The sequence below is a fragment of the Xenopus laevis genome, chromosome 2L (assembly GCF_017654675.1).
Source record: "Xenopus laevis strain J_2021 chromosome 2L, Xenopus_laevis_v10.1, whole genome shotgun sequence".
NCBI classification, from domain to species: Eukaryota; Metazoa; Chordata; class Amphibia; order Anura; family Pipidae; genus Xenopus; species Xenopus laevis.
This window is the reverse complement of record NC_054373.1, coordinates 33859043-33882391: the sequence shown is the minus strand read 5'-3', so window position 1 is coordinate 33882391 and position 23349 is coordinate 33859043. Positions and strand designations below refer to the sequence as shown.

The window sequence follows — 23349 nt, the reverse complement described above, 5'->3', positions numbered from 1 at the left end:
CAATATACAGTACACACAGAATAGAAATATCACAGTATAAGGCTTATATGACAAGCCAACCTAATTTTCTGCTTGATAATTAGTGATGTCCCCTAAGCTTAGCTTCTCAACAGCTGCTCAGAGCCCATTGTGTCACATTGCAATATATGGACAAACAATACCGGTTTTGTTTAAAGGGTAAGGCATTTTTCAGTAGCAGTATGCACAAAATGTCTGTCTTAAATATATTGATAATGGGTTGAGTGCTGAGGACTCTTGTATTTGTCTATATGTATTTTGTGGTCACAGCCTCATTGCACCCCTGCCTAATGGTTTTTAAAAATTAGTGGTGAGCACAACTTTCCCTTGTTTGTTATAGTTCTACAAGAGCAGTGACCAGCTCCATGTTGTAGCTCCCACCCTTCCCAACTATAGTCAGGTGATCCCACTGGTGTCTAATAAAAGGGCAGCCAAGTTTGGGAGTTTTACTTTGAAAGCAGCAAGAAAGTTGCAGGTAAAACTTAGTCCCTTTGTAAAATGTATAATGAAGCAATAGAATTCTTAATGAATCAGATGAAAATTGAGCATAGGACTGGCCAGATATGGGATGACTTTGACGTAGTTGGCCAGCTTAAATATATTGCAATATATGGACAAACAATCCCTGTTTTGTTTAAAGGGTAAGGCATTTTTTAGGAGCAGTATGCACAAAATGTCTCTGTCTTAAATATATTGATAATGGGTTGAGTGCAGAGGACTCTTGTATGTGTCACAGACACTTTCCAAGATGGTGACCCCCTGTGACAAGTTTGAAGTCCTGGATCATTGCTGCTATTGACAAGCTGAAACTTTAGGCTGGTGCAATAAGTTCAGTAAATAAAACATTGCATTTTAGCCCTGTTCATTTTTAGGGTTTAGTTCCCCTTTAACAATAATTTGCCTTTTTACATTTCAGATGGAAATAAAGGTGGAATCTCATCTAATATCTCCCACTGTCTGAAGAGTCCTAGCCACTGAGAGTCCTTCAAGTATAAAATGTCCGGCCCATGAAAAAGACAGGCGGGTATGTGGTCAGAGGGCATCCCGTGAAGTTAGCCAAGACAAAACCAAAAAATATAAAGTAGGAATAGCCCAGTAAAGTGTGCTCATAGTGTATTCTGGGTACTAATATATTCACTTGAACGAAGCACAGTAATGAAATATATGTTCTAAACCTCGGTGACCCCCAGGAGTGGCAAAAATAGGTTTCTGGTGTGCACAGAGATGAGACTGACAATTACATTCTAACAGCACCTTTACATGTGGACTTTGTGACCATTAAATGGGTTGTTTACCTTTGAGTGACTTTTCGTACGATGTAAAGAGTGATATTCTGAGACAATTTGCTATTGCTTTTCATTTTTTATGATCTGTGGTTTTGAGTTAATTAACTTTTTATTCAGCAGCTCTCCAGTTTGGAATGTCAGCGGTCTGCAGTCACCGACCCCCATTTGAAAGCAGGAAAGAAGTCAGAATGAGAAGGTAAAAAATTAATTAAAAAAATTAATAAAAAGACCAATTGAAACGTTGCTTAGAACTGGCCAATCTATAACATATAAAAAGTGAACCACCCCACTTAATGCAGTTTGTATTTAGACGTGGCCATACGGGCTGAGCCAGTGAGAACTACAATATTTAGACCAACATTTTAGTCCTGGCAGACAAATATCAGGATGAATCATTGGTCTTTCAAATGTGTCACCAACCAGCAATAGTTGGGTAATTTGGTCAGCATTAATTAATGATGGTAACTTTACACTGCAGATAACTGCTGCCTCTTTATGAAGGGGTGGATCACCTTTAAGGTAACTTTTATTATGTTATAGAATTGCCAATTCTAAGCAACTTTTCAATTACTTCAATTACTGGTTTTCATTATTTATTTTTTATAGTTATTTGCCTTTCTATTTTTTTTTTCTGACTCTTAGCAGCTTTCAAATGGGCGTCGTGGACTCCCTTCTAAAAAAAACAAATGCTCTGTAAAGATACAAATGTATTGTTACTTTTTATTAATGACCCTTCTATTCAGGCCTTTCCTATTCATATTCGAGACTCTTATTTAAGGCAATGCATGGTTGCTAGGGTAATTTGGACCATAGTTACCAGATGTCTTAAGATGCAAACTGAGCAGAAAACAAGCAACAAGATCATCCATAAATACATGATAAATGACAAAGCTAGCTACACACAGTTACAAGACAGCAACAGAGTTAAAGGAACAGTAACATCAAAAAATAAGTTTTAAAGTAATAAAAATATAATGCAGTGCTGCCCTGCACTGGTAAAACTGGCTTCAGAAACACTACTATAGTTTATATAAATAAGCTGCTGTGTAGCAATGGGGGCAGCCATTCAAAGGAGAAAAGGCTCAGGTTACACAGCAGATAAACTCTGTAGAACATTATGTTATCTGTTATCCACTATTTAACCTGTGCCATATAGCCTTTTTTTTTCAATTTCCGCCATTGCTACACAGCAGCTTGTTTATATGAACTATAGTTGTGTTTCTGAAGCAAACAGATCAGTTTTACCAGTGCAGGGCCACAGTACATGATATTTTTGTTTCTTTTAAAACACTTTTTGGCATTCCTGATTCTTTTAAAAAAATAAAAAAACCACCACAGATCTTGTCTCTACCCCTTGTGATGAGAGCAGGCTAGCAATTAGAAGGAATGGACTCATATGACTATAAAAATAACGTCTCATAGTAAAACTATGCAGAAAAGCCATGGATTCAGTATTTTCCCAATGATCTCTACACAGACCCCCCCCCCTCATGTGGTCATACAGACAAATCTTTGGATCAGCCCAATTTGGCTCACTGCTTGGGGTCACTCTGGGCAAAGATCTTGCTTGATAAACTCCCTGAACAGCTTTAGGGTCAGGGCACACGCTCAGATTCCGGAAGATTAGTCGTCTGGTGACAAATCTCCTCTTCTACGGCGCGACGAATCTCCCCAAACTGCCTTCCCGCCGGCTAGAATGTAAATCACACGCAGGATGCCACTAGGAGGGCTTTGTTTTCCCAAAGTTGCCTCCCGAGGAAACTTCAGGCGACTTCAGTAAACCAATCGCTCCAGAGTGCCATCCAGCTGGCGATTTACATTCTAGCCGGCGCGAAGGCAGTTCGGGGAGATTAGTCGCCCCAAAGTAGAGGAGATTTCTTGCCGGGCGACTAATCTCCCTGAATCTGAGCGTGTGCCCTGACCCTTAATCAGCAGGAAGAGTCAGACAAACCACTTTTTTGTTATGCAAACGCTTTAAGCCCTTTAAACAGCCTTGCGTCGGGGGTGCAGGATTTTTTGATGTCAGACAAGATTTGTTGAAAAACAAGAAACACAACTTTAAGGCACTATTTGGTATTTGAGCAGCACTGGCCAAGCTTATTCACAACCACAAAACAAGTATATGTTGCATTACAAGCGGGACCTTTAAGGGCTCTTACTCGCGTTTTTACCTGCGCTCCCCTGCGTTCCGTTTTTCGGCGTTCAGCCGCAGGGGAGCGCAGGAATAGACGCATTTCATTATTTCAAATGGGGCTGTACTCACACAGGCGCATGTAGGCGCCGAACGCAGGTTGAGACGCAACATGCTGCATTTTTCCTGCGTTCAGCGCCTACACGCGCCTGTGCGAGTACAGCCCCATTTGAAATAATGAAATGCGTCTATTCCTGCGCTCCCCTGCGGCTGAACGCCGAAAAACGGAACACAGGGGAGCACAGGTAAAAACGCGAGTAAGAGCCCTAATACATGAGCTTTTAATGCACAGCAGCAGCATTTCATTAGATGGTTCTGGTCGGCTGGCTCCAAACACTAACGAAATTATAAACATGGGAAGAAGCGTAGCTCTTATTTTTAGGAAAACTAATGCTGCATCCCTGCTTTATCATTTGAAATGCTTGTACAGAGCTTTAGTGTGGTTGCCATATTCTGTTTCATGGAGCAGAGAGGCCAGGCTGCAGTGTATAGTTCACAATAACCAAATTAAAGGTACAATGTTGAATTCTAGATTTGCGAATATTTTTTTTTTAAAGACAATTTGTTGAAAATTAGGATCCTGCTTGATAGTTTACCCCTTGTACTTTTGAAAGATATTGTACCTTTAACGATTAATGAACAACTACCATAACTACATTTTTTTTTTGCATGCAATATTAACAGAAACACTTGTATACAAATATTCAAATACAGTACACAAAATAAAAATTTGTAATTACTTGATTAGAATATCAAATGTGGTATTAAAGCAGTTTACTTACCGCTGTGTGTCAGATACACACCACCATGCCCATGCCCATCCTCCGTACACATACTGTTTTGTATCAGAGCCACAACAGCCACCTAGCAGAGATACACAAATACGACATATGAGGGTTTGCATTTAACACAAACTATCCAATTAAAAAGGGGGGGGGGCAAAATTTTAGGCACCCACCAGTGACTATAAATATAAACACTTTCCTTAGACCCCAACCTGGCATTTGCTGAAAAGTGCAATCCCTAGCTAGAACCCTGGGTTCCAAGATAAAATAATTTAGACTACCTTTTCCTTTACAGGTAACGCAAGTTAAATATTGTGAGACAAGATATACTCTGTGCTTTAATCTGATTAAAGGGATAGGTTCAACTTTAAATTAGCTTTTAGTATGAAGAAGACGGTCATAATTGAAAACAACTTGCACATTTTCCAATGGTTTTAATTATTTTGCCTTTTGTTCGGCAGCTATCCAGTATTTCTCTCTTGCTCGCTCTCTCGATTACAAGGAAGTCGATGGGTGATGACCTTTCTGTAATTCAGAGCTTTCTAGATAATGGGTTTCTGGATAAAGGATCCAATACCTGTATACATGTGTGTGTGGATCTATATGGCAATACTGATTTACCAAAGCACTGTTACTCTAAAGCAGGGGTCCCCAACTTTTATTTATTTTTTCAACATGTGAGCCACATTCAATTTTAGAAAAAGTTGGGGAGCAACTTGGGTTGCCAAATAAGGTCTGTGATTGTCTATTTGGTGCCTGTATGGGGACTGGTAGCCTACAGGAGGCTCTGTTAGGAAGTACAACTGGTTTTTATACAACCAAAACTTGCCTCTAAGCCTAGAATGAAAAAAAATAATCACCTGCTTGGAGGCCAGTGGGAGCAACAACTATGAGGTTGGTGATTAACATGTTGCTCACAAGTCCCTGGTTGGGAATCACTGCTCTAAAGTAAAGATTATACAAGACAGATAGAGAGAATACAGTTTATAACAACCTGTTAGGGTGTGGGATACGAGGAGATTAGTCACCAAGCGATAAATCTTCACTACTGCGTGCGACTAATCTCTCCGAAATGCCTTCCATTGACAAGAACGTGAATCGCTGGTGGGATGGCATATGTATCGCTTCGGTTTTCAGAAGTTGCGCGAAGTTTTCTTGTGAGGTGACGCGTATGCCAATCCGCCGGCAATTCGCATTCTTGTCAGCGGGAAGGCATTTCCGGAGATGAGTGGTTTAGCAGTATCAAAGATTTGTCCACCCTTACTGACTTGAGACACTAGTAAGGCTAATGCCACTAGTGGTGTAATTATGCCAATTCATATATAGAAGCAGACTCAAGCTGATTTCAGCCTACACTACATTACAATTATCAGTAAAATTCCATTCCCCATAATGCACTGCATTGTTGCGTTTGCATAAATTTAATGACACAGGGCGCCACTAACGATGAGTTACATAGTTAAACCGGGTTGAAAAAAAGACAAAGTCCATCTAGTTGATCCTCTTCAAATAAAAACTCAGCATCCATACATACACCCTTCCATACCTTCACATAAATTATATATTCTCATATCTGTAATAACTATAGAGCTATTCCAGCCCGAAACGTCGCTTTGCTAATGGCATGAATAAATAATTGAATCACATATCGGAGTGCTGCTGGATTTATTGCTTTATTGTGGATATATTCCTTGGCAGAGAGGAACACAGCTGTGCACCCAACGCTTCAAAAGGCAATTCAGTGTGAGTGTGGCACCTTTACTGATTTGACTGTAATAACTATAGAGTTTATTATCACAATAGCCTTTGATATTAGGTCTGTCCAAGATCCAAGCCATTCTTAAAGGCATTAACTGAATCAGCCATCACAACATCACCCGGCAGTGCATTCCACAACCTCACTGTCCTGACTGTGAAGAACCCCCTACGTTGCTTCAAATGAAAGTTCTTTACTTCTAGTCTAAAGGGGTGGCCTCTGGTACGGTGATCCACTTTATGGGTAAAAAGGTCCCCTGCCATTTGTCTATAATGTCCTCTAATGTACTTGTAAAGTGTAATCATGTCCCCTCGCAAGCGCCTTTTTTCCAGAGAAAACAACCAGTAACCTTCTGTGTGGCACTGTATCAAATGCTTTAGTAAATCACATCCACTGCCATCCCAGAATCAAGGTCCCTGTTCACCTTCTCATACAAAGAAATTAAGCAAATCTGCTCCCCATAATAATGCAGCGATTGGTTGTGGGCCTGCCCCAAATAGCTACAATCTATATCTTCCTAAGTTTAGAAATGTGTTCCACTGGCCCTATTAAATACAAATTGTTTTGTGAATGACAGGTCTCAAACAGGAACTGGGAAATGTTGGCAGTTGTCACAGGAATGAGGAAGCAGTGGGTGCGGGTTTTTGTCTTTTTCCCCACAGAGTGGAAAGTGCAAACAAATTTATTATGTGTGCTTGCATAGTTCATTACCCTGGAAAGTGTCCCGAATACATTGCTCACTTATCGCTGCAGAGTAAGCGCAGCAGAGCTTATAGGCGGCATCTTTCGGATAATCTGTCTTCATCTATAAGGTAGCAACATATTGACGCATGTGCAGTTGGAGAAGCCTTCATGTTCCTAGCAACCACACATGTGCCGTGAATTGGCAAAGAGAAGGAAGAGGACCCGAAGAAGAGAAAAGATGCGCCCATGAGCTCCGCTTACACTTACTCTGCACAGATACGCGAGCATTGTATTCAGGGGAGGGGCTTTTCTTATTGGGGGGTTTAGTTTTCCTTTAAATTATGAAGATAACTAATTAACCCAGCACACCTTCTATATAGCTTTTAGGAAAAAATCAGAATGAAAGGAAAACGCCTATATTTGGAAAAAAGAGACAGTTTTAGTTACATGGTTTGTACAAAGTATGCAGAAGCTGATGCATACCTGCTTATAAGTAGGTAAGGTCTTTCTCTTCCCAAAGAAAATACTTTTTTCACAGTCAGGACTGCTGCATGGACACTACCTTGGCAGGCGCATCAGCTTATGCATACTTTGTACAAACCATGTAACTAAAAGGGTCTCTTTTTTTCAAATATAAGAGTTTTCCTTTGCATGGAGTAGCAAAAAACGGTCAATGAGTTTAACTTTGTCTCCTGTGTATCTTAGGACTAACTCTACTAATTTCAGGAGCAGAATTAATGCTTTGAGTTAACTTTTAGTATGATTTAGAGAGTGATATTCTGAGATAGTTTCCAACTGGTTTGCATTTTTTATTATTTGTGGTTTCAGTTTAGTGTTTTATACAGAAGTTTTTCAGTTTGCAATTGCAGCAATCTAGTTGCTAGGGTCAAAATTACCCTAGCAACCATGTATTGATTTGAAGAAGAGACTGGAATATGAGAATATGAATAGGAGAGGCCTGAATAGAAAGAGGAGTAATAAAAGTAGCAATAACAATAAATGTGTAGCCTTACATTTGTTTTTAGATGGGGGTCATTGACCCCCATTGGAAAGATGGAAGGAAAAGGAGGCAAATATTTAAAAAACTCTAAAACATAAATAATGAAGACCAATTGAAAAGTTGCTTAGAATTGGCCATTCTATAACACACTAAAAGTTAACTTAAAGGTGAACCACCCTTTTAATATACCAGCTCAACACAATCATGCATTTGCTTTTTTCACACAGGGTAACTGTTTTCTGCAAATTATACAACCATTCTGTGAGTCACAGACAGACTGGCCTTACACATACAGAAAAATAAGTACATGTATAGGACCCCTTATCCAGAAACCCGATATCCAGAAAGCTCCGAATTACGGAATGGCTGTCTCCCATAGACTCCATTTTATCCAAATAATCCAAATTTTTTTAAAAAATGATTTCCTTTTTCTCTGTAATAATAAAAGAGTAGCTTGTACTTGATCCAAACCAAGATATAATTAACCCTTATTGGAAGCTAAACCAGCCTATTGGGTTTATTTAATGTTTAAATGAATTTCTAGTAAACTTAAGGCATGAAGACCCAAATTACGGAAAGACCCATTATCCGGAAAACCCCAGGTCCCGAGAATTCTGGATAACAGGTCCCATACCTGTATAAAGTTTTGTACGATTTTCTGTATATGTATGTTGGGTAAACAATCCTGCCATATCTATGTACTATCCCTATCTGTCTGTTTATCAAGTGCCAATTGGCCAGATTCCAACGAGTATCAGCCAGTGTTTGGCCACCAGATTCCAGCATGAGTCAGTGAATTAGAAATCTGAATGTCAAACTGGGTTCATTCCAAGGACAAAAACAACTTCCACCATAGAACGGCTGCATTTTATTAAAGGAGTGTTTCACCTTTAAGTTAACTTTTCGTATGTTATAGAATGGCCAATTCTAAGCAACTTTTAAGTTGGTCTTTTTTTTTTAAAAAAAAGTTTATATGCCGTTTTCTTCCGACTCTTTTCAGCTTTCAAATAGGGGTCAATGACCCATTCTAAAATCAAATGCTCTGTAAGGCTACAAAAGTACTAATCTTTCTGTTCAGGTCCTCCCTTATTCATATGCCAGTCTCAGATCAATGCATGGTTACTAGGATAATTTGGACCCTAGCAACCGGGTTGCTGAAATTGCAAACTGGAGAGCTGTTGAATAAAAAGCCAAATAACTCAAAACCCCCAAAATGACACATGAAAACCAATTACAAATTGTCTCAGAACATCACTCTCTACATCATACTAAAAGTTAACTCAAATGTGAATAATACTTTTAATTATAGAAATATATGAACATTGCTTCTGATGAAACAATGTATATATGTACGTTAGGCACTGGATTGATCAGTTTAATACTGAATTTCATCACAGTAACTGTTCGTTATAATACAATGACAGGAAACCACAAAGGGATTTCCAGAATGTGTATCATATGATAATTGCATAAACTAACAGTAATAGCCGTAAACCTCTAACACCTTTATACAACCTAGCTAGTTACAGTTAACAACCATGGGGCTGGGACTTTGTAAAAAGATTCTCCTTTAAAGAAGGGGGTCACCAGCTCCCTGGAGATCAGCAGCAGGTAGCTTTAGTTAGTACCGGGTTACTATAAGGGCTAATCTGCTTGCTTAGTCCCTACGTCACAGCACCTGCACTTCACATGGGGATTGGGACAACAAAAAAAGTTGATTTTAAGCATTTTTGTGTACTAGTGTATTTAGAAAAATGTTCTCTCTCAGCTGAATGTGAGAAGCAGCATGCAAGGAATTCATTAGTAAAACACATTTTGGGGGGCTGTTTTCCAAACATTAAAATGTTTTAAGAAACATTGAGGCTTTTTTTGTAATGGCATTAAAAGATCCTTCTTATTTACGTGAACAAAAAGAGAGTGTGGCTGGCTCACTGGAAAAAAAAGCCTAGCGGGCCCTGCTATTGTAGCAATAGTGCAATTAGGCTGCCTACACGTCTGCTGCTACCTAAAGCTGGCCATACATATAGAGATCCACTCGTTTGGCCCAACGATCGGATCATAACAAGGAGAAAACGGGCAGCCAGATCGAGGATCGCATCAACGCATCGGCCAATCGACATCTAGAGAACTATCGACCAGATATCGATCGGAGAAGCCCGTCGGAGGGTCCCATACACTGGGCAATAAACTGCTGACTTAACACCAGTTCTTTTTGATCGCACCCCTAGTCACGGCCCATTACCTTAATGGTTTCCCACACTTCAGACTGTGGCAAATCAGAGCCATTCCATACTGATGCCAATGGCTAGTGTCACATTGTGAGAGACAGGGAGAGGTATGTTTTAAAGGAGAAAGGACTTGGCCAAGCCATAAGGTGATATGCTGGGCTACTAAATACCTGCAGCCTTCTGATCGATTGTCTTCAGATAATTCCTCATTGTAGTCAATGGGTAGAACAATCACAATCTTTACACAATAACAGAAAACTGTTTTAGCAGAGGCAATTCCCGTTGACTACAATATAAAGGAATTTTCAGGAGTCATCACCCTCCCCGGTCCCCAAATCTCATCGCCTTGACTTCCAGCTCTTCAACTGTCAAACTGCCACTTGCTGTCTCTTTCACGGACGCTTTCCCATCAGCAGGGCTGAAGTTAGAAGATGAGGAACATTTCTAGGGTCCCAGTGCCCCCCACTTGCCTCTCCGGACTACTCTTATGTCCGGCCCTGGGTAGCACAGATTTCCAGTGGGGGGCCAGTGTCCCCATGTGCCATCACCCTTAGTGGTTACGGAACATAAAACAAGGTACAGGTATGGGATTCATTATCCAGAAAACTCCTAATTAAGGAAAGACTGTCTCCCATAGACTCCATTATAATCAAATCTAGATTTTAAAAATGGATTTCCCTTTTCTCTGTAATAATAAAACAGTAGCTTGTACTTGATCCAAACAAAGATATAATTAATCCTTATTGGAAGCAGAAGCAACCTATTGGGTTTATTTAATATTTACATGCTTTTCTAGTAGACTTAAGGTATGAAGATCAAAATTACGAAAAGATTCTTTATCCTGAAAACCCCAGGTCCCGAGCATTCTGGATAACAGGTCCAATACCTGTACTGTGCAATTTTGTGGCAGAAGTCAAACAACTACAACCACTGGCCAGCACTATTGAAAAGAAAGAATTGCAGAAAAAAAGATTTTTTTTCTTTTTAATTCAACCATAACATTAAGTTCACATTTTGTAGGGGTTTTCAATTCTAAATTATGAATGCAGTTAAAATAAGATAACACTGTAAACAATGAGCTTGCTGGGAATGGGTGGGTGCATGTTTATACAACAGATTAAAGATGACTGCAGTGATTAAGAACAAATCTGACACAGCAACACCTGGAGAAATATTATATATATATATATATATATATATATATATATATATATATATATATATATATATATATATATATATATATATATATATATATATATATATATCATTTTGCAGAATTTGATTCTGGATATACATAGCTGCAATGTGAATCGATATTACAGGTTCCTTAAAAACCAAAAGCAATGAATGCGAGTAGGGGAATCACTAACAGGGCTGATATACACAGAGGCCATGTTTATCAGGGGGAAAAAAAAAGCACAGAATTCCCAAGAGGGATGGGGAGGGGATTTGCATTTTCCTTGAGACAACGCCTTAGTGAAGTCAAAATTGGGTCTCCCCAGGTTCTAGAGGGCAGCTGCTTTATGTAATGTATAAATCCTGCTTCTGCTGAAAGCATCAGGCTCATCTAGGAGGGAATATGCGGAATACTCTGCATTGGATCAGACTGAACACTGCCACTCCCTGCAGATCCTTCTACTTCTGTTTGTCTGTACCACTGTCAATAGACACACTTGTGACTGATGCTCCTGCTTTCTCTCTCATATTTACACAAATAAAAAACAAACTGATGTACAGACAAAAACAGCCGCAGAGCTTTATCAATATAGAATGATGGGGAGCCACACTGCGCTTCTATGCACTGGATAGTCAGGCACCAGCAATCCATATGAAACAGGGATGTCTAATGAGCGGTTATCCCTCCTGTGCAGAACTACAACTCGATCCACTATTCCCCCCAATATGGAATGGCTTTCGCTGAACAGAAGCTGCCATATAAAAAGCAGATAGAATAAAGGCACAAAGATGGAAAGCCTGACATGTGTGGAGAACTGAAATGATGCCATAAATAAATAAGCTGTTCAGCTGTACACGTCAGGGTATGGAGTGGGAGTTGTAGTTCAGCTCTTCTCTACAGCAGAAGTTGTATATTAGGCTTCCTATGGATGAGTGTATAGGAGTGCTGTGCTAGTCTATGGGTAGGAGCTGAAAGATGCCGAGGCAACATGGAGGAAGTGAGAAAGGCATAAGGGCCTCTGGATAGATTTCCAATGGATCAATGCTCCTCAGTCACACCCCAGGGCTTCCCTTAGTTACCTGATACGACCAGGGCTTCATTTGGCCCCACTGTATGGCAGTTCCCCATGCAGGCAGCCGCTTCACTACTTGTCTCTTCAGCAGGCGAAATAAAGCAGCTCCCAAAGCCTCTCCACGACTCAACACTCGCTCCCCTTCCCCCAAACAATAACAAGCGCCTGGGAAAGCAACACACACACAAACCTCACAGGGCGGAACCAGAGCCAATCAACTCCCTCCCACCCTCGGCTTCCCGTTAGCATAGGGCGGGGCCAGAGCATGAATGATCTGCAGGACAGATTCTCGGGGGCGTTGCCAAACCATGAATGATCTGTGGGACAGCCGGTGTGGGGGTGGGGCTTAGTGTTGGGCTGCAGCTACGTGCTGTGTACTTAGGAGATCACATAGTGCAGACAGACTGTGGCTGAAGATGTCCTAAAATGCTTTCCGTAGGGTTATAGATATTTTGCTGGTGGCTCTGTTTTAGCCTCACAACAGGAGTTTCCCCGTCGTCAAACTACGTCAGCCAATCTGGAGAGGGGGATGTGTGGATGGTATCTGGTGTGATAGGAACAGTGGGCTACAGTGATAGCTCATGGAATACGGGGAGGGGCTATTGCTGGGTTGGGAAATGGTGGGATCATAGAGACGAATATTGCTTGGGCAGGCAGGTCATCAAATAATTGGGGGCGGGGTCATTATGTTAGGATCTCATCGTATATAAATCTCTGTATGGATTTTATTGGCTGAATAAATCATTTTTGCACAGCAGATTCATCTTTAGTGTAATACTATTTCTGCATCCTCAAAGGAAACTTCCATACACTGATATTATATAAGGGCTTGAGCTCTCCATTACTGATCATTATTAGACACTGGGGCTCATTTATCAACACTGGGCAAATTTGCCCATGGGCAGTTACCTATAGCAACCAATCAGTGATTAGCTTTTCGAAACCAGCTGCAAGTAGAACAATGAATGCAGCAATTTGATTGGTTACCATGGGTTACTGCCCATGGGCAAATTTGCCCAGTGTTGATAAATGACCCCCAATATGTGTTACTGTGACGTATTGCTACTGGGGACACTAGCATTAAATACTTTGTAATGCTGGGGTCACTGTGCCCTCTGTTGCTGTATGTTACTAAAGAATGGGCTGTTTTGTGCTCCACATACTAATTTTTTTACATACTATTGCTCCACTTGAGGGCTATAACGTAAAGGCCAAGGAAAGCATCATTCACTAGAAGTGCCAAGTTACTAATGTTCCTCAAGCCACAACCCCACGGTCACAGATTTTCCATGGATATTAGGGTCAGTTCACATGCACAGAATGCTAAAATTCTCTATATCTTTTAACTTTAGAGAACAGTGGCTGTACCAAACAGGGCTAAACATTTTGTTTGGCCAAGGGCTTTCAACAAATGGATATGACCAAAAAAAAAGGGGCAGTGGCCCCTCTCTCTTCCAGTCCTACAGTCATATAAAAAAAAGTTTGGGAACCCCTCTCAGAGCAATTTGCACAAAGAACATCTGTATGGCAGGGGGATGAGAAAGAAGCCCCTTTCTGCACTCACGCCACAAACAGAGTCGCTTGTTGTATGCAAAAGCTCATATAGACAAGCCACAGTCATTTGGGAACAAAGTGCATTGGACTGATGAGACAAAATGTACATGACAAAAAGCGATTTGCATGGCGGAAGAAGAAAACCGCATTCCAAGAAAAACACTTGCTACCTACCGTCAAATTTGGTGGAGGTTCCATCATGCTGTGGGGCTAGTTCAGGGAATGGGGTCGGATGAATTGAATTCAACCCAATAACAACAAATTCTTCAGGATAATGTTCAAGCATCAGTCACAAAGTTGAAGTTACAAACGGGGTTGGATATTCCAACAAGACAATGATCCTAAACACACTTCGAAATCTACAAAGGCATTTTATGCAGAGGGAAAAGTACAATACAGTAGAACCCAAATTTTACATCCCCTAATTTTAAGTTTTCCCTTATTTTACATTGTTTTTTTGTGGTCCCACCTAGATATCATGCATAATACTTTTCCCTGATTTTACACAAATTTTTTTTGGTCCACTGAAAAACGTAAAATGAGTGTTCTACTGTACTCTGGAATGGCCGTCACAGTCCCGACTTGAATATCATCGAAAATCTATGGGATGATTTGAAGCAGGCTGTCCATGCTCGGCAGCCATCAAATTTAACTGAGCTGGGGAGATTTTGAATGGACGAATGGTTAAAAATACCGCCATCCAGAATCCAGACACTCATCAAAGGCTATAGGAGGCGTCTAGAGACTAACATTTGCAAAAGGAGGCTCGACTATGTATTTATGTAATATCTGTTGGGGTGCCCAAATTTATGCACCTGTCTAATTTTGTTATGATGCATAGTTTCTGTTAATCCAATAAACTTTGTCACTGCTGAAATGCTTCTGTGTCCATAAGGCATGTTATATATTAAAAGAAACTTTGAAAGCTCAGCCAATGATAAACAAAACTCCAAAAGAATTAAGAGGGGTTCCCAAACTTTTTCACAGGACTGTATCTATATCTGACAATAACAGTCCTCAGCAGATCAGATTTATGGTCCAAAGAGATTGGCTGCTATCTGACGGGGTCACATTATGTTAAGTAAAAACTGCTTTCCAGAATTCCCACAGAAAGTACTGATGGTCCGTCAGTAATTCCAAACTGCTGGCCCATGTATGACCATCAAATGTATGCCAAAAAAACCCCCAAAAAAAAAAACGCAGCAACAAATCAGAAATTTTCTTTCACCAGCAACTCAAACTCTGTAAATAGTGGCCAAACAACTAGATAATCAAGATTTGTTCCAATCCATAGGTGGCCATATTGCACAAAGATCCACTCCATTGTGAACTTGCCAAATGAGCAGATTTTTACATGTATGCTCAACTATCGGGCTCTTTTGATAAATGCCACAAAACTGCACAATACATTGTTTTATGTGCAATAAGTAAGGGTGATTGTATGCAGGGAAATTTGTCACAAGGTGAAATCTGCACCACCACAGGTGACATCTCCAGATAATTCCTTATTGTAGTCCATGGGTAAAAAAAAATTACATAATCTTTACACAATTACAGGAAACAGTTTTAGCAGAGGTAATTCCCATTGACTACAATATAAAGGTATTTTCAGGAGGACTGTTACCTGCAGATAGCGCCAACTGTTGCCACAAAATTGCACAGTATTTTGTTTTATGTGCCGTAACCACTAAGGGCTAGTCCACAAGGGGAGATAGCAACGCGTTTGCGGTCGCGGCGACAAAGCGCCGCGACAGTCGCCGCAGGCGACAGTTTTGTATGGGCGCCTATGTAAAAACGCCTGTGCTAACCACACGAGGCGATGCGCTTTTCAACAGTCGCCTGAAAAAGCCTGGCGAGGCATTTTCAGGCGACTGTTGAAAAGCGCATCGCCTCGTGTGGTTAGCACAGGCGTTTTTACATAGGCGCCCATACAAAACTGTCGCCTGCGCCGGTCGCGGCGCTTTGTCGCCGCGACCGCAAACGCGTCGCTATCTCCCCGTGTGGAATAGCCCTAAAGGGTGATGGCACATGGGGACACTGGCCACCCACTAGAAATCTGTGCTACCCAGGGCCAGAGTAGTGATGGGTGAATTTATTTGCCAGGCATGGATTTGCGACAAATATTATATATATATATATATATATATATATATATATATATATATATATATATATATATATATAATACACAAGAGCCATGAATATCTTGTAAATGATACCCTTACAAACAGCGGGTTCTGATGTCATCAGTTATAAATGGTGAGTTCTGATGTCATTTCTGTCACGACTCACTGAAACTTGTGTATTATAATAAATAAAATACCCCCAGTTGCAAAATATGAGGATATTAGAAGTTACCTCGGAGTTCCATGACCTGTATAAAAGCTTTTTTTTTTTCCAGCTTCGTGCTTTTATATGGTCATAAAACTCCTCTGTAACTTATAATACACTTATATTTTAAAAGAGGGGGTACTTTATTCAGTATATATATATATATATATATTTATATATATATTACATAAAAGCTGTGAATATCTTGTAAATGATATCCCTATAAACGGTGACCAGTGATGTCAACAGTTATAAATGGTGAGTAGTGATTATAATGTATTATAATGAATAAAGTAACCCTTGTTGGAAAATATGAGGATACTAGAAATAACCTCAGAGTTCCAGTATAAAAGCTTTTATATGGTCATTGAACTTCCTCGATGGCCTATAATATCCTTATATTTTACAATAGGGGGTACTTTATTCACTATATAAAAGTTTGCAGTATCCATTTTTATACATAATTGCACCGTGAATTAATTGATATAACCGGTTCCTTAAAAACCAAAAGCAATGAATGCGAGTAGGGGAATCACTAGCAGGGCTGATATACACAGAGGCCATGTTTATCAGGGGGGGGGAGACAGAATTCCCAAAGGGGGTGGGATTTGCATTTTCCTTGAGACAACGCCTTAGTGAAGTCAAAATTGGGTCTCCCCAGGTTCTAGAGGGCGGCTGCTTTATGTAATGTATAAATCCTGCTTCTGCTCAAAGCATCAGGCTCATCTAGGAGGGAATATGCGGAATACTCTGCATTGGATCAGACTGAACACTGCCACTCCCTGCAGATCCTTCTACTTCTGTTTGTCTGTACCACTGTCAATAGACCCACTTGTGACTGATGCTCCTGCTTTCTCTCTCATATTTACACAAATAAAAAACAAACTGATGTACAGACAAAACCAGCCGCAGAGCTTTATCAATATAGAATGATGGGGAGCCACACTGCGCTTCTATGCACTGGATAGTCAGGCACCAGCAATCCATATGAAACAGGGATGTCTAATGAGCTGTTATCCCTCCTGTGCAGAACTACAACTCGATCCACTATTCCCCCCAATATGGAATGGCTTTCGCTGAACAGAAGCTGCCATATAAAAAGCAGATAGAAAAAAGGCACAAAGATGGAAAGCCTGACATGTGTGGAGAACTGAAATGATGCCATAAATAAATAAGCTGTTCAGCTGTACACGTCAGGGTATGGAGCGGGAGTTGTAGTTCAGCTCTTCTACAGCAGAAGTTGTATATTAGGCTTCCTATTGATGAGTGTATAGGAGTGCTGTGCTAGTCTATGGGTAGGAGCTGAAAGATGCCGAGGCAACATGGAGGAAGGGAGAAAGGCATAAGGGCCTCTGGATAGATTTCCAATGGATTAATGCACCTCATTCACACCCCAGGGCTTCCCTTAGTTACCTGATACGACCAGGGCTTCATTTGGCCCCACTGTATGGCAGTTCCCCATGCAGGCAGCCGCTTCACTACTTGTCTCTTCAGCAGGCGAAATAAAGCAGCTCCCAAAGCCTCTCCACGACTCAACACTCGCTCCCCTTCCCCCAAACAATAACAAGCGCCTGGGAAAGCAACACACACACAAACCTCACAGGGCGGAACCAGAGCCAATCAACGCCCTCCCACCCTCGGCTTCCCGTTAGCATAGGGCGGGGCCAGAACATGAATGATCTGCAGGACAGCAGACGTGTAGGGGCAGGGCTTTGTGTTGGGCTTCAGTTACAGCACTGCAACATTAGTGCCAGGGAGCGAGTTCTGTGGGAACACAAGAGAAGGGTGGGGTGAGGTTTTTTCCTAAAGTGGGAGGAGTTATGTAGAATTCACTCTCCGGTGTGTGGTCTCAATTGGCAACAGAATGCACTGCAGCCTCGACACCGGGATTTCACTCACACGTCACAAAAAGCTGTAGCCACTCCCCTGTCCTTGTCCATATATTTCATGCTCTGTTTCCCACGTGGTGCCCGTTTTAACTTGTTTCTGCCCATGATTATTACATACTTCCAACCAATAGCCGTTTAATGATTTAATTTTAACCAATCACATTTTGGCAGGCTTTTCCAATCTTTAAAGGGGAACTCCGGCTTCCAAACCAACATTTGATAAAGAGGCCCACATAACACAGAAACCCCTGATCACTGTTACCTGTTTCTTCAAAAAGTATATATAAATGCCATTTTCTAAACTGTAATCCAGCTGTTTAACAGCTCTTCTCTTGCTGCATCATTTGAAATCCTGGCAGGGAAGGAGGGACTAAACACTGATCTTACAAATTGTAACAACTTCTCCACAGTTTACAGATAACATGCAGGAACTACATAACCCACAATGCATTGCACTATGATGTTCCTTTCCTTATTGAAATCACGTGTGCTTGGTGGGGCTTGGAGGATACAGGCTGAGGACAGCTGGCTGTGATACAAAGTAAAAGTAGTCAGCCAGCTCAGCAAAGTAAGCCTCTGACAAAGACCTAAAGCGATGAAACGCGCAAGGCGAAGGCAGTGACATCATCTCCAAGTGCCCCAGGATTGTTACAACGGGTGGAAGCAACGCAGGTCGGAGCTGAAACTAAAATATCAGCCTGCAAAGTAATACAGACTCTAGAGGGAAAGAGGAGATTTGATGTGCCTTTTCATAACTTCTTAATGTGAGTGGAATAGATGTTTATTATATACACGTAATAAAAAGGTTTTATACTACTATTTGCACATCTTCTAACAGTATGGAGTCATCACTGAACACCTTATCCTGACTATTCTGATGAATGAGTTGTAAAGCTTAAATGCTTGTAAGTACCCAACTTTAAGTAAAACGTGGTGAATATAAGAAGTAATCTGACACCTTGAAGTGAGTTTTTGGCAGAGTGTGGAACTACAACAATCAACAACCCACTACACTTAGATTACTTTTATGCTGCATTATTGTTTCTCCTAGCTCTCTAGCGCTTCTTGTCTACCAGGGACACCTACTCATAGGCTGATAATAAATGTAAGCTTTTTTAAATTTTTTTACAACTTGACTCCAGCTTTACTACTTCGTGGGTCCAGGCTTGTGCCAGCCTCTTTTGAAGTTTCTCTAGTCCAGGGGTCCCCAACCGCTGGCCCATGGACACTCCCGCACTGGCGTGTCCAAATTTGCTGCCGACCCCCGTCCCCGGTCCAAAAAAGGTTGGGGCCCCCTGCTCTAGTCAGACAGATCAGCAGGGGGCTAGTCTTAGGGAACTGTCAGTAACAATTAAAAATCATGAAAAGTCTGCATATTTTTTAATTGATGTATATTGCAAAGTTGCTTGAAATTATGTTTACTTTTCAAAAAGCTTAATTTTGTGGAGTTCCCCTTTAAAAAGCCACTGCATCATGTTTGTTTTTTTTCTTGCAGGCAGGCAAAGCTTATTAAATTGTTTATGTCCCTATTTAATTGAATATATGCTAATCTTAGTGCTTCATATTTATTGATGAATTATATTTTTTCCAACTGTGTTGTTTAGCTTACTTTGTCATTAAATAACACAACTGGAAAATTATATTTAATTAATAAATATGAAGCACTAGGATTAGCATACATTAAATAGGGGCATAAACAATTTCATTAACTTACAAGTCCAAATGCTGCCCAAAATGAGGTACAATCATAGGGTTTGTTTGCCTGCAGGAAAAAAGAAACATGATGCAGAGGCTTTTTAAAGGGGAACTCCACAAAAAGGCTGAAGTCAAAGGGAGGAGAAAGAAAAATACAATGACTGAGGGGGGAGGTGGGAGCATGGAACTAAAATATGCCCTTTACTGAGGGGAACTTAATTGCAAGGAGGGGAGAGGAAGGAAACAGAGACACGAGGTGGGAGATCAGCGCATGATACATGGGCAGGATGTGGCTACAGCTTTTTGTAATGTGTGAGTGAAATCCCTGCCGAGGCAGCATTCCGTTGCCAGTGGAGATTGCATACTGGAGAGTGATTTCTCCAGAGGATGTACTAATATGGCCACTGTAATGGCGGATGGGTTAGGTATTTTATTGTCTAGAGATGTGGTGGGTCTGTTTTAGCCTCACAACAGGAGTTTCCCCGTCACCATGTTTAATCATACTACATCAGCCATTCTGGGGAGAGGGATGTGTGGATGGTATCTGGTGTGACATATGGAATCCACAGGCTGCAATGGCTAATTGCACATAAATCAGTTCAGTCTGCAGCATGCATCTAAATGAATTACGGGCCATGCATCATGCATGTTAATGAATCGCTAATTAGCCATGCAGGCTGTGGATTTCATATGTGTTTGGTTTTAAAGTAGCGAGGTCACCGCTGTCCTGTATTGCTGTATGTTACTAAAGAAAGCGGTGTTTTGTACTCCACATACTATTTTTTTTTTTTTACATACTATTGCTCCACCTCTTTTGAGCCTCTTCAACCACAGGAGGTGGGGGGCTGCCTAAATCTTATGTGGTGAAGACAAAAAGTTTAGAAAACGTTTCTCAAAAGGATGAAGTATGAGGTTGGGGGGAAAAAGAGGTGAGAAAATTCACACACGCAAAGAGGGTTAAGAATGGGTGAATGACTTTTAGGTGGGTATAATTGTACCTGGAGGGGGTTAAAGGGGGCGAGTGGATTTTATGGTGGGAGTAAACCAGTAATGCTTTACTAATGCAAGGTCTACTTTTAGTGATGTTGTCCAATTAGGGTTGCCACCTGTTCAGTTTTGACCTGAATAGTTTGGTTTTTGTAAGGCCTGTTTGGGTCTGAACTTTCTGTTCGGTTTTCAGCCTTATGAAACCCAAACAATAATCTGGCCAATACTTTAAGGGTTAGTTCACACGAGGAGATTCGGGGAGATTTTGTCGCCTGTCAACTAATCGCCTGTCTTCTGAGAGACAAACTCCCCAACAGTGCCGGATTCGCTGGGTGGGCGCCCCTAGGCCATGCGCTCCGCGTGGTCCTAGCGCCCACCTGCACTACCACACGCTGCCGGAGCACAAGCCCCACACAGAGCGGCTGGGCGGCATGCCGCCCCCAAAAATGTGCCGCCCTAGGCCCGGGCCTATGTGGCCTCGCCACAAATCCGGGCCTGCATTACTGTATTTCAGAGCTTTCTGGATAGCTGATTTCTGTATAATAGATCTCATACCTGTAATTAAAGGATTGGGCTTAATCATCAAGCAGAATAGAGATAGGGTTGCCACTTGTGTGGTTCTGAACTGGGCATCAACACTTTAAATAATTGGATAGAAATCCAGCCAGTTGCATCTAAGTGATGCAATAACCTTGCCCTGGTGTCATAACTCCACCAACATCATTGTGCCCACCTCTGATGTCATCATGCCTGTTCCTACATCACTGCCTCACCCCCAATGTTGTCTGCGCCGCCCCCGTGTTTGGGTTTAGCCATCAGCAAAGGTGGCAACCATATGTCCCATTATGATCTACATCCATAAAAGCATTGTTGTTCCACGGAAAATATTCCTTAAATATATTGATTTATGAGAGAATTTATATTGCTATATTTACCAAACAACTATTTCTTATGTAGCCTTAACATAAAACAGGAGGGTGATTTAGACAAGCTGTTTGTTGACAATGTCTTGAGATCTACTGATCACCAGCTAAAGGTCTACTGGTAGATCCCAATCTACCTTTTGGGCACTCCTGGAGTAAACTGTGCAGGGAAAGGATGAAAGAACAGCATATTGCGAAAGGGAATGGAGGTGGATATGGCATGTGGGAAAGGACAAATTAATATGGTTATTGATGAAGTGTCTTTTACCTCATGTGGTGCAGGATTCAGTGTGTATGTGTTTCATACTCAAATATCAAATATCTCGTAAAAATAAATACAATTTATTACATAAAAAAACTATTAATAAAAAGGTACAGGTAGGCAATAAAAGTCCCATAGGAAAACAGACTGCTGAGGACAGGGGCAATAAAATGGGAAGGGCTGAGGAGGGACATTTAGCAATGTATGTCAGAGTTGCTGCACAGAGGGGGGCCATGCTCCCTAGGAAGCCCGGCCCGCCAGCTCGACCACACTTCCTCTGTGGTGTGCACATGTGAACACCTCAGAGGAAGTGGGGTCGAGCTGGCCGGCCTGGTTTCCTAGGGAGCATGCCCCCCTCTGTGCACGTTTGTGGGTTGCAGATAGGGTTTATTTTGAAAGCAGCTAGTAAGTTGCAGTTAAAACTTTGTCCCTTTGTAAAATGTATAATGAAGCAATTGAATTCTTAATGAATCAGATGAAAATTGAGCGTAGGACTGGCCAGATATGGGATGATTTTGACGTAGTTGGTCAGTTTAAATATATTGCAATATATGGACAAACAATCCCTGTTTTGTTTAAAGGGTAAGGCATTTTTCAGTAGCAGTATGCACAAAATCTCTCTGTCTTAAAGGGCATGTAAAGTCTTAAATAGAATAAGGCTAGAAATGCTGTATTTTGTATACTAAATATAAACATGAACTTACTGCACCACAAGCCTAATCAAACAAATAATTTATGCTTTCAAAGTTGGCTACAGGGGGTCACCATCTTGTAACTTTGTTAAACATCTTTGTAAGACTAAGACTGTGCACATGCTCAGTGTGGTCTGGGCTGCTTAGGGATCGTCAAAAAAAGCTGCTTGAGTTCTGCATGGCTGGGAAGTAAGGTGGGGGCTCCCCCTGCTGTTCATAAGTATGATTGTTTCCCTGCTCAGCAGTTAGGGACCTTCTGACAATTCCTATCCACAGCAGTAAATGAAGGGAGAATTTCACTGCATACAGTCAGGTTTCTTATAAAAAGGGTACACATTTTTTAATTAAAGTATATTGGAGATAGGTTTCTTTTTCATTAAAGAAAGTAAAAATGGGATTTAATTTTTTTGCCTTTACATGCCCTTTAAATATATTGATAATGGGTTGAGTGCAGAGGACCTCTTGTATTTGTTTTGCAGATAGGGTTGCCACCTGGCCGGTATTTTACGGGCCTGGCCGGTAAAAATGATGGTTGTTCCCAATGTTATTAACAGGGGAAAAAAGATAAATATATAGGAAGGCCAGTATTTTTTTCCAGAAAAGGTGTCAATCCTAGTCGCAGAGCACGCAAGGCAAGTGAGTCCGGTGTAGGGGTAGGCACAAGAGCAGTGGCGTAACTAGATGTTGCTGGGCCCCACAGCAAATTAATTTAGGGGCCCCCAACATATCCAGTGTTTGTCCTGTTTTACCAATATATGTTCAAATTTCTCATCGATGAGAGCCTCATGGGGGCCCCCTGTACCTCCTGGGCCCCCT

At 41.2% G+C, this 23349-nt stretch overlaps 1 protein-coding gene across 2 annotated transcripts in view; it reads right to left on the bottom strand.

Annotated features, from left to right (window-relative positions):
* flot2.L (flotillin 2 L homeolog) overlaps nucleotides 1-12429 on the bottom strand; it is a 36577-nt gene extending 24148 nt beyond the window's left edge. The window contains exons 1-2 of one of the 2 annotated variants that reach the window (XM_041580869.1): nucleotides 12208-12429; nucleotides 4278-4359 (exon numbers count right to left, since the gene is read on the bottom strand). In XM_041580869.1, coding sequence (XP_041436803.1) covers nucleotides 4278-4359; nucleotides 12208-12256 — 131 coding nt within the window. In that variant the 5' untranslated portion in view covers nucleotides 12257-12429. 2 annotated transcript variants of the gene reach the window in all.
* Nucleotides 12430-23349: the final 10920 nt, after the last annotated feature.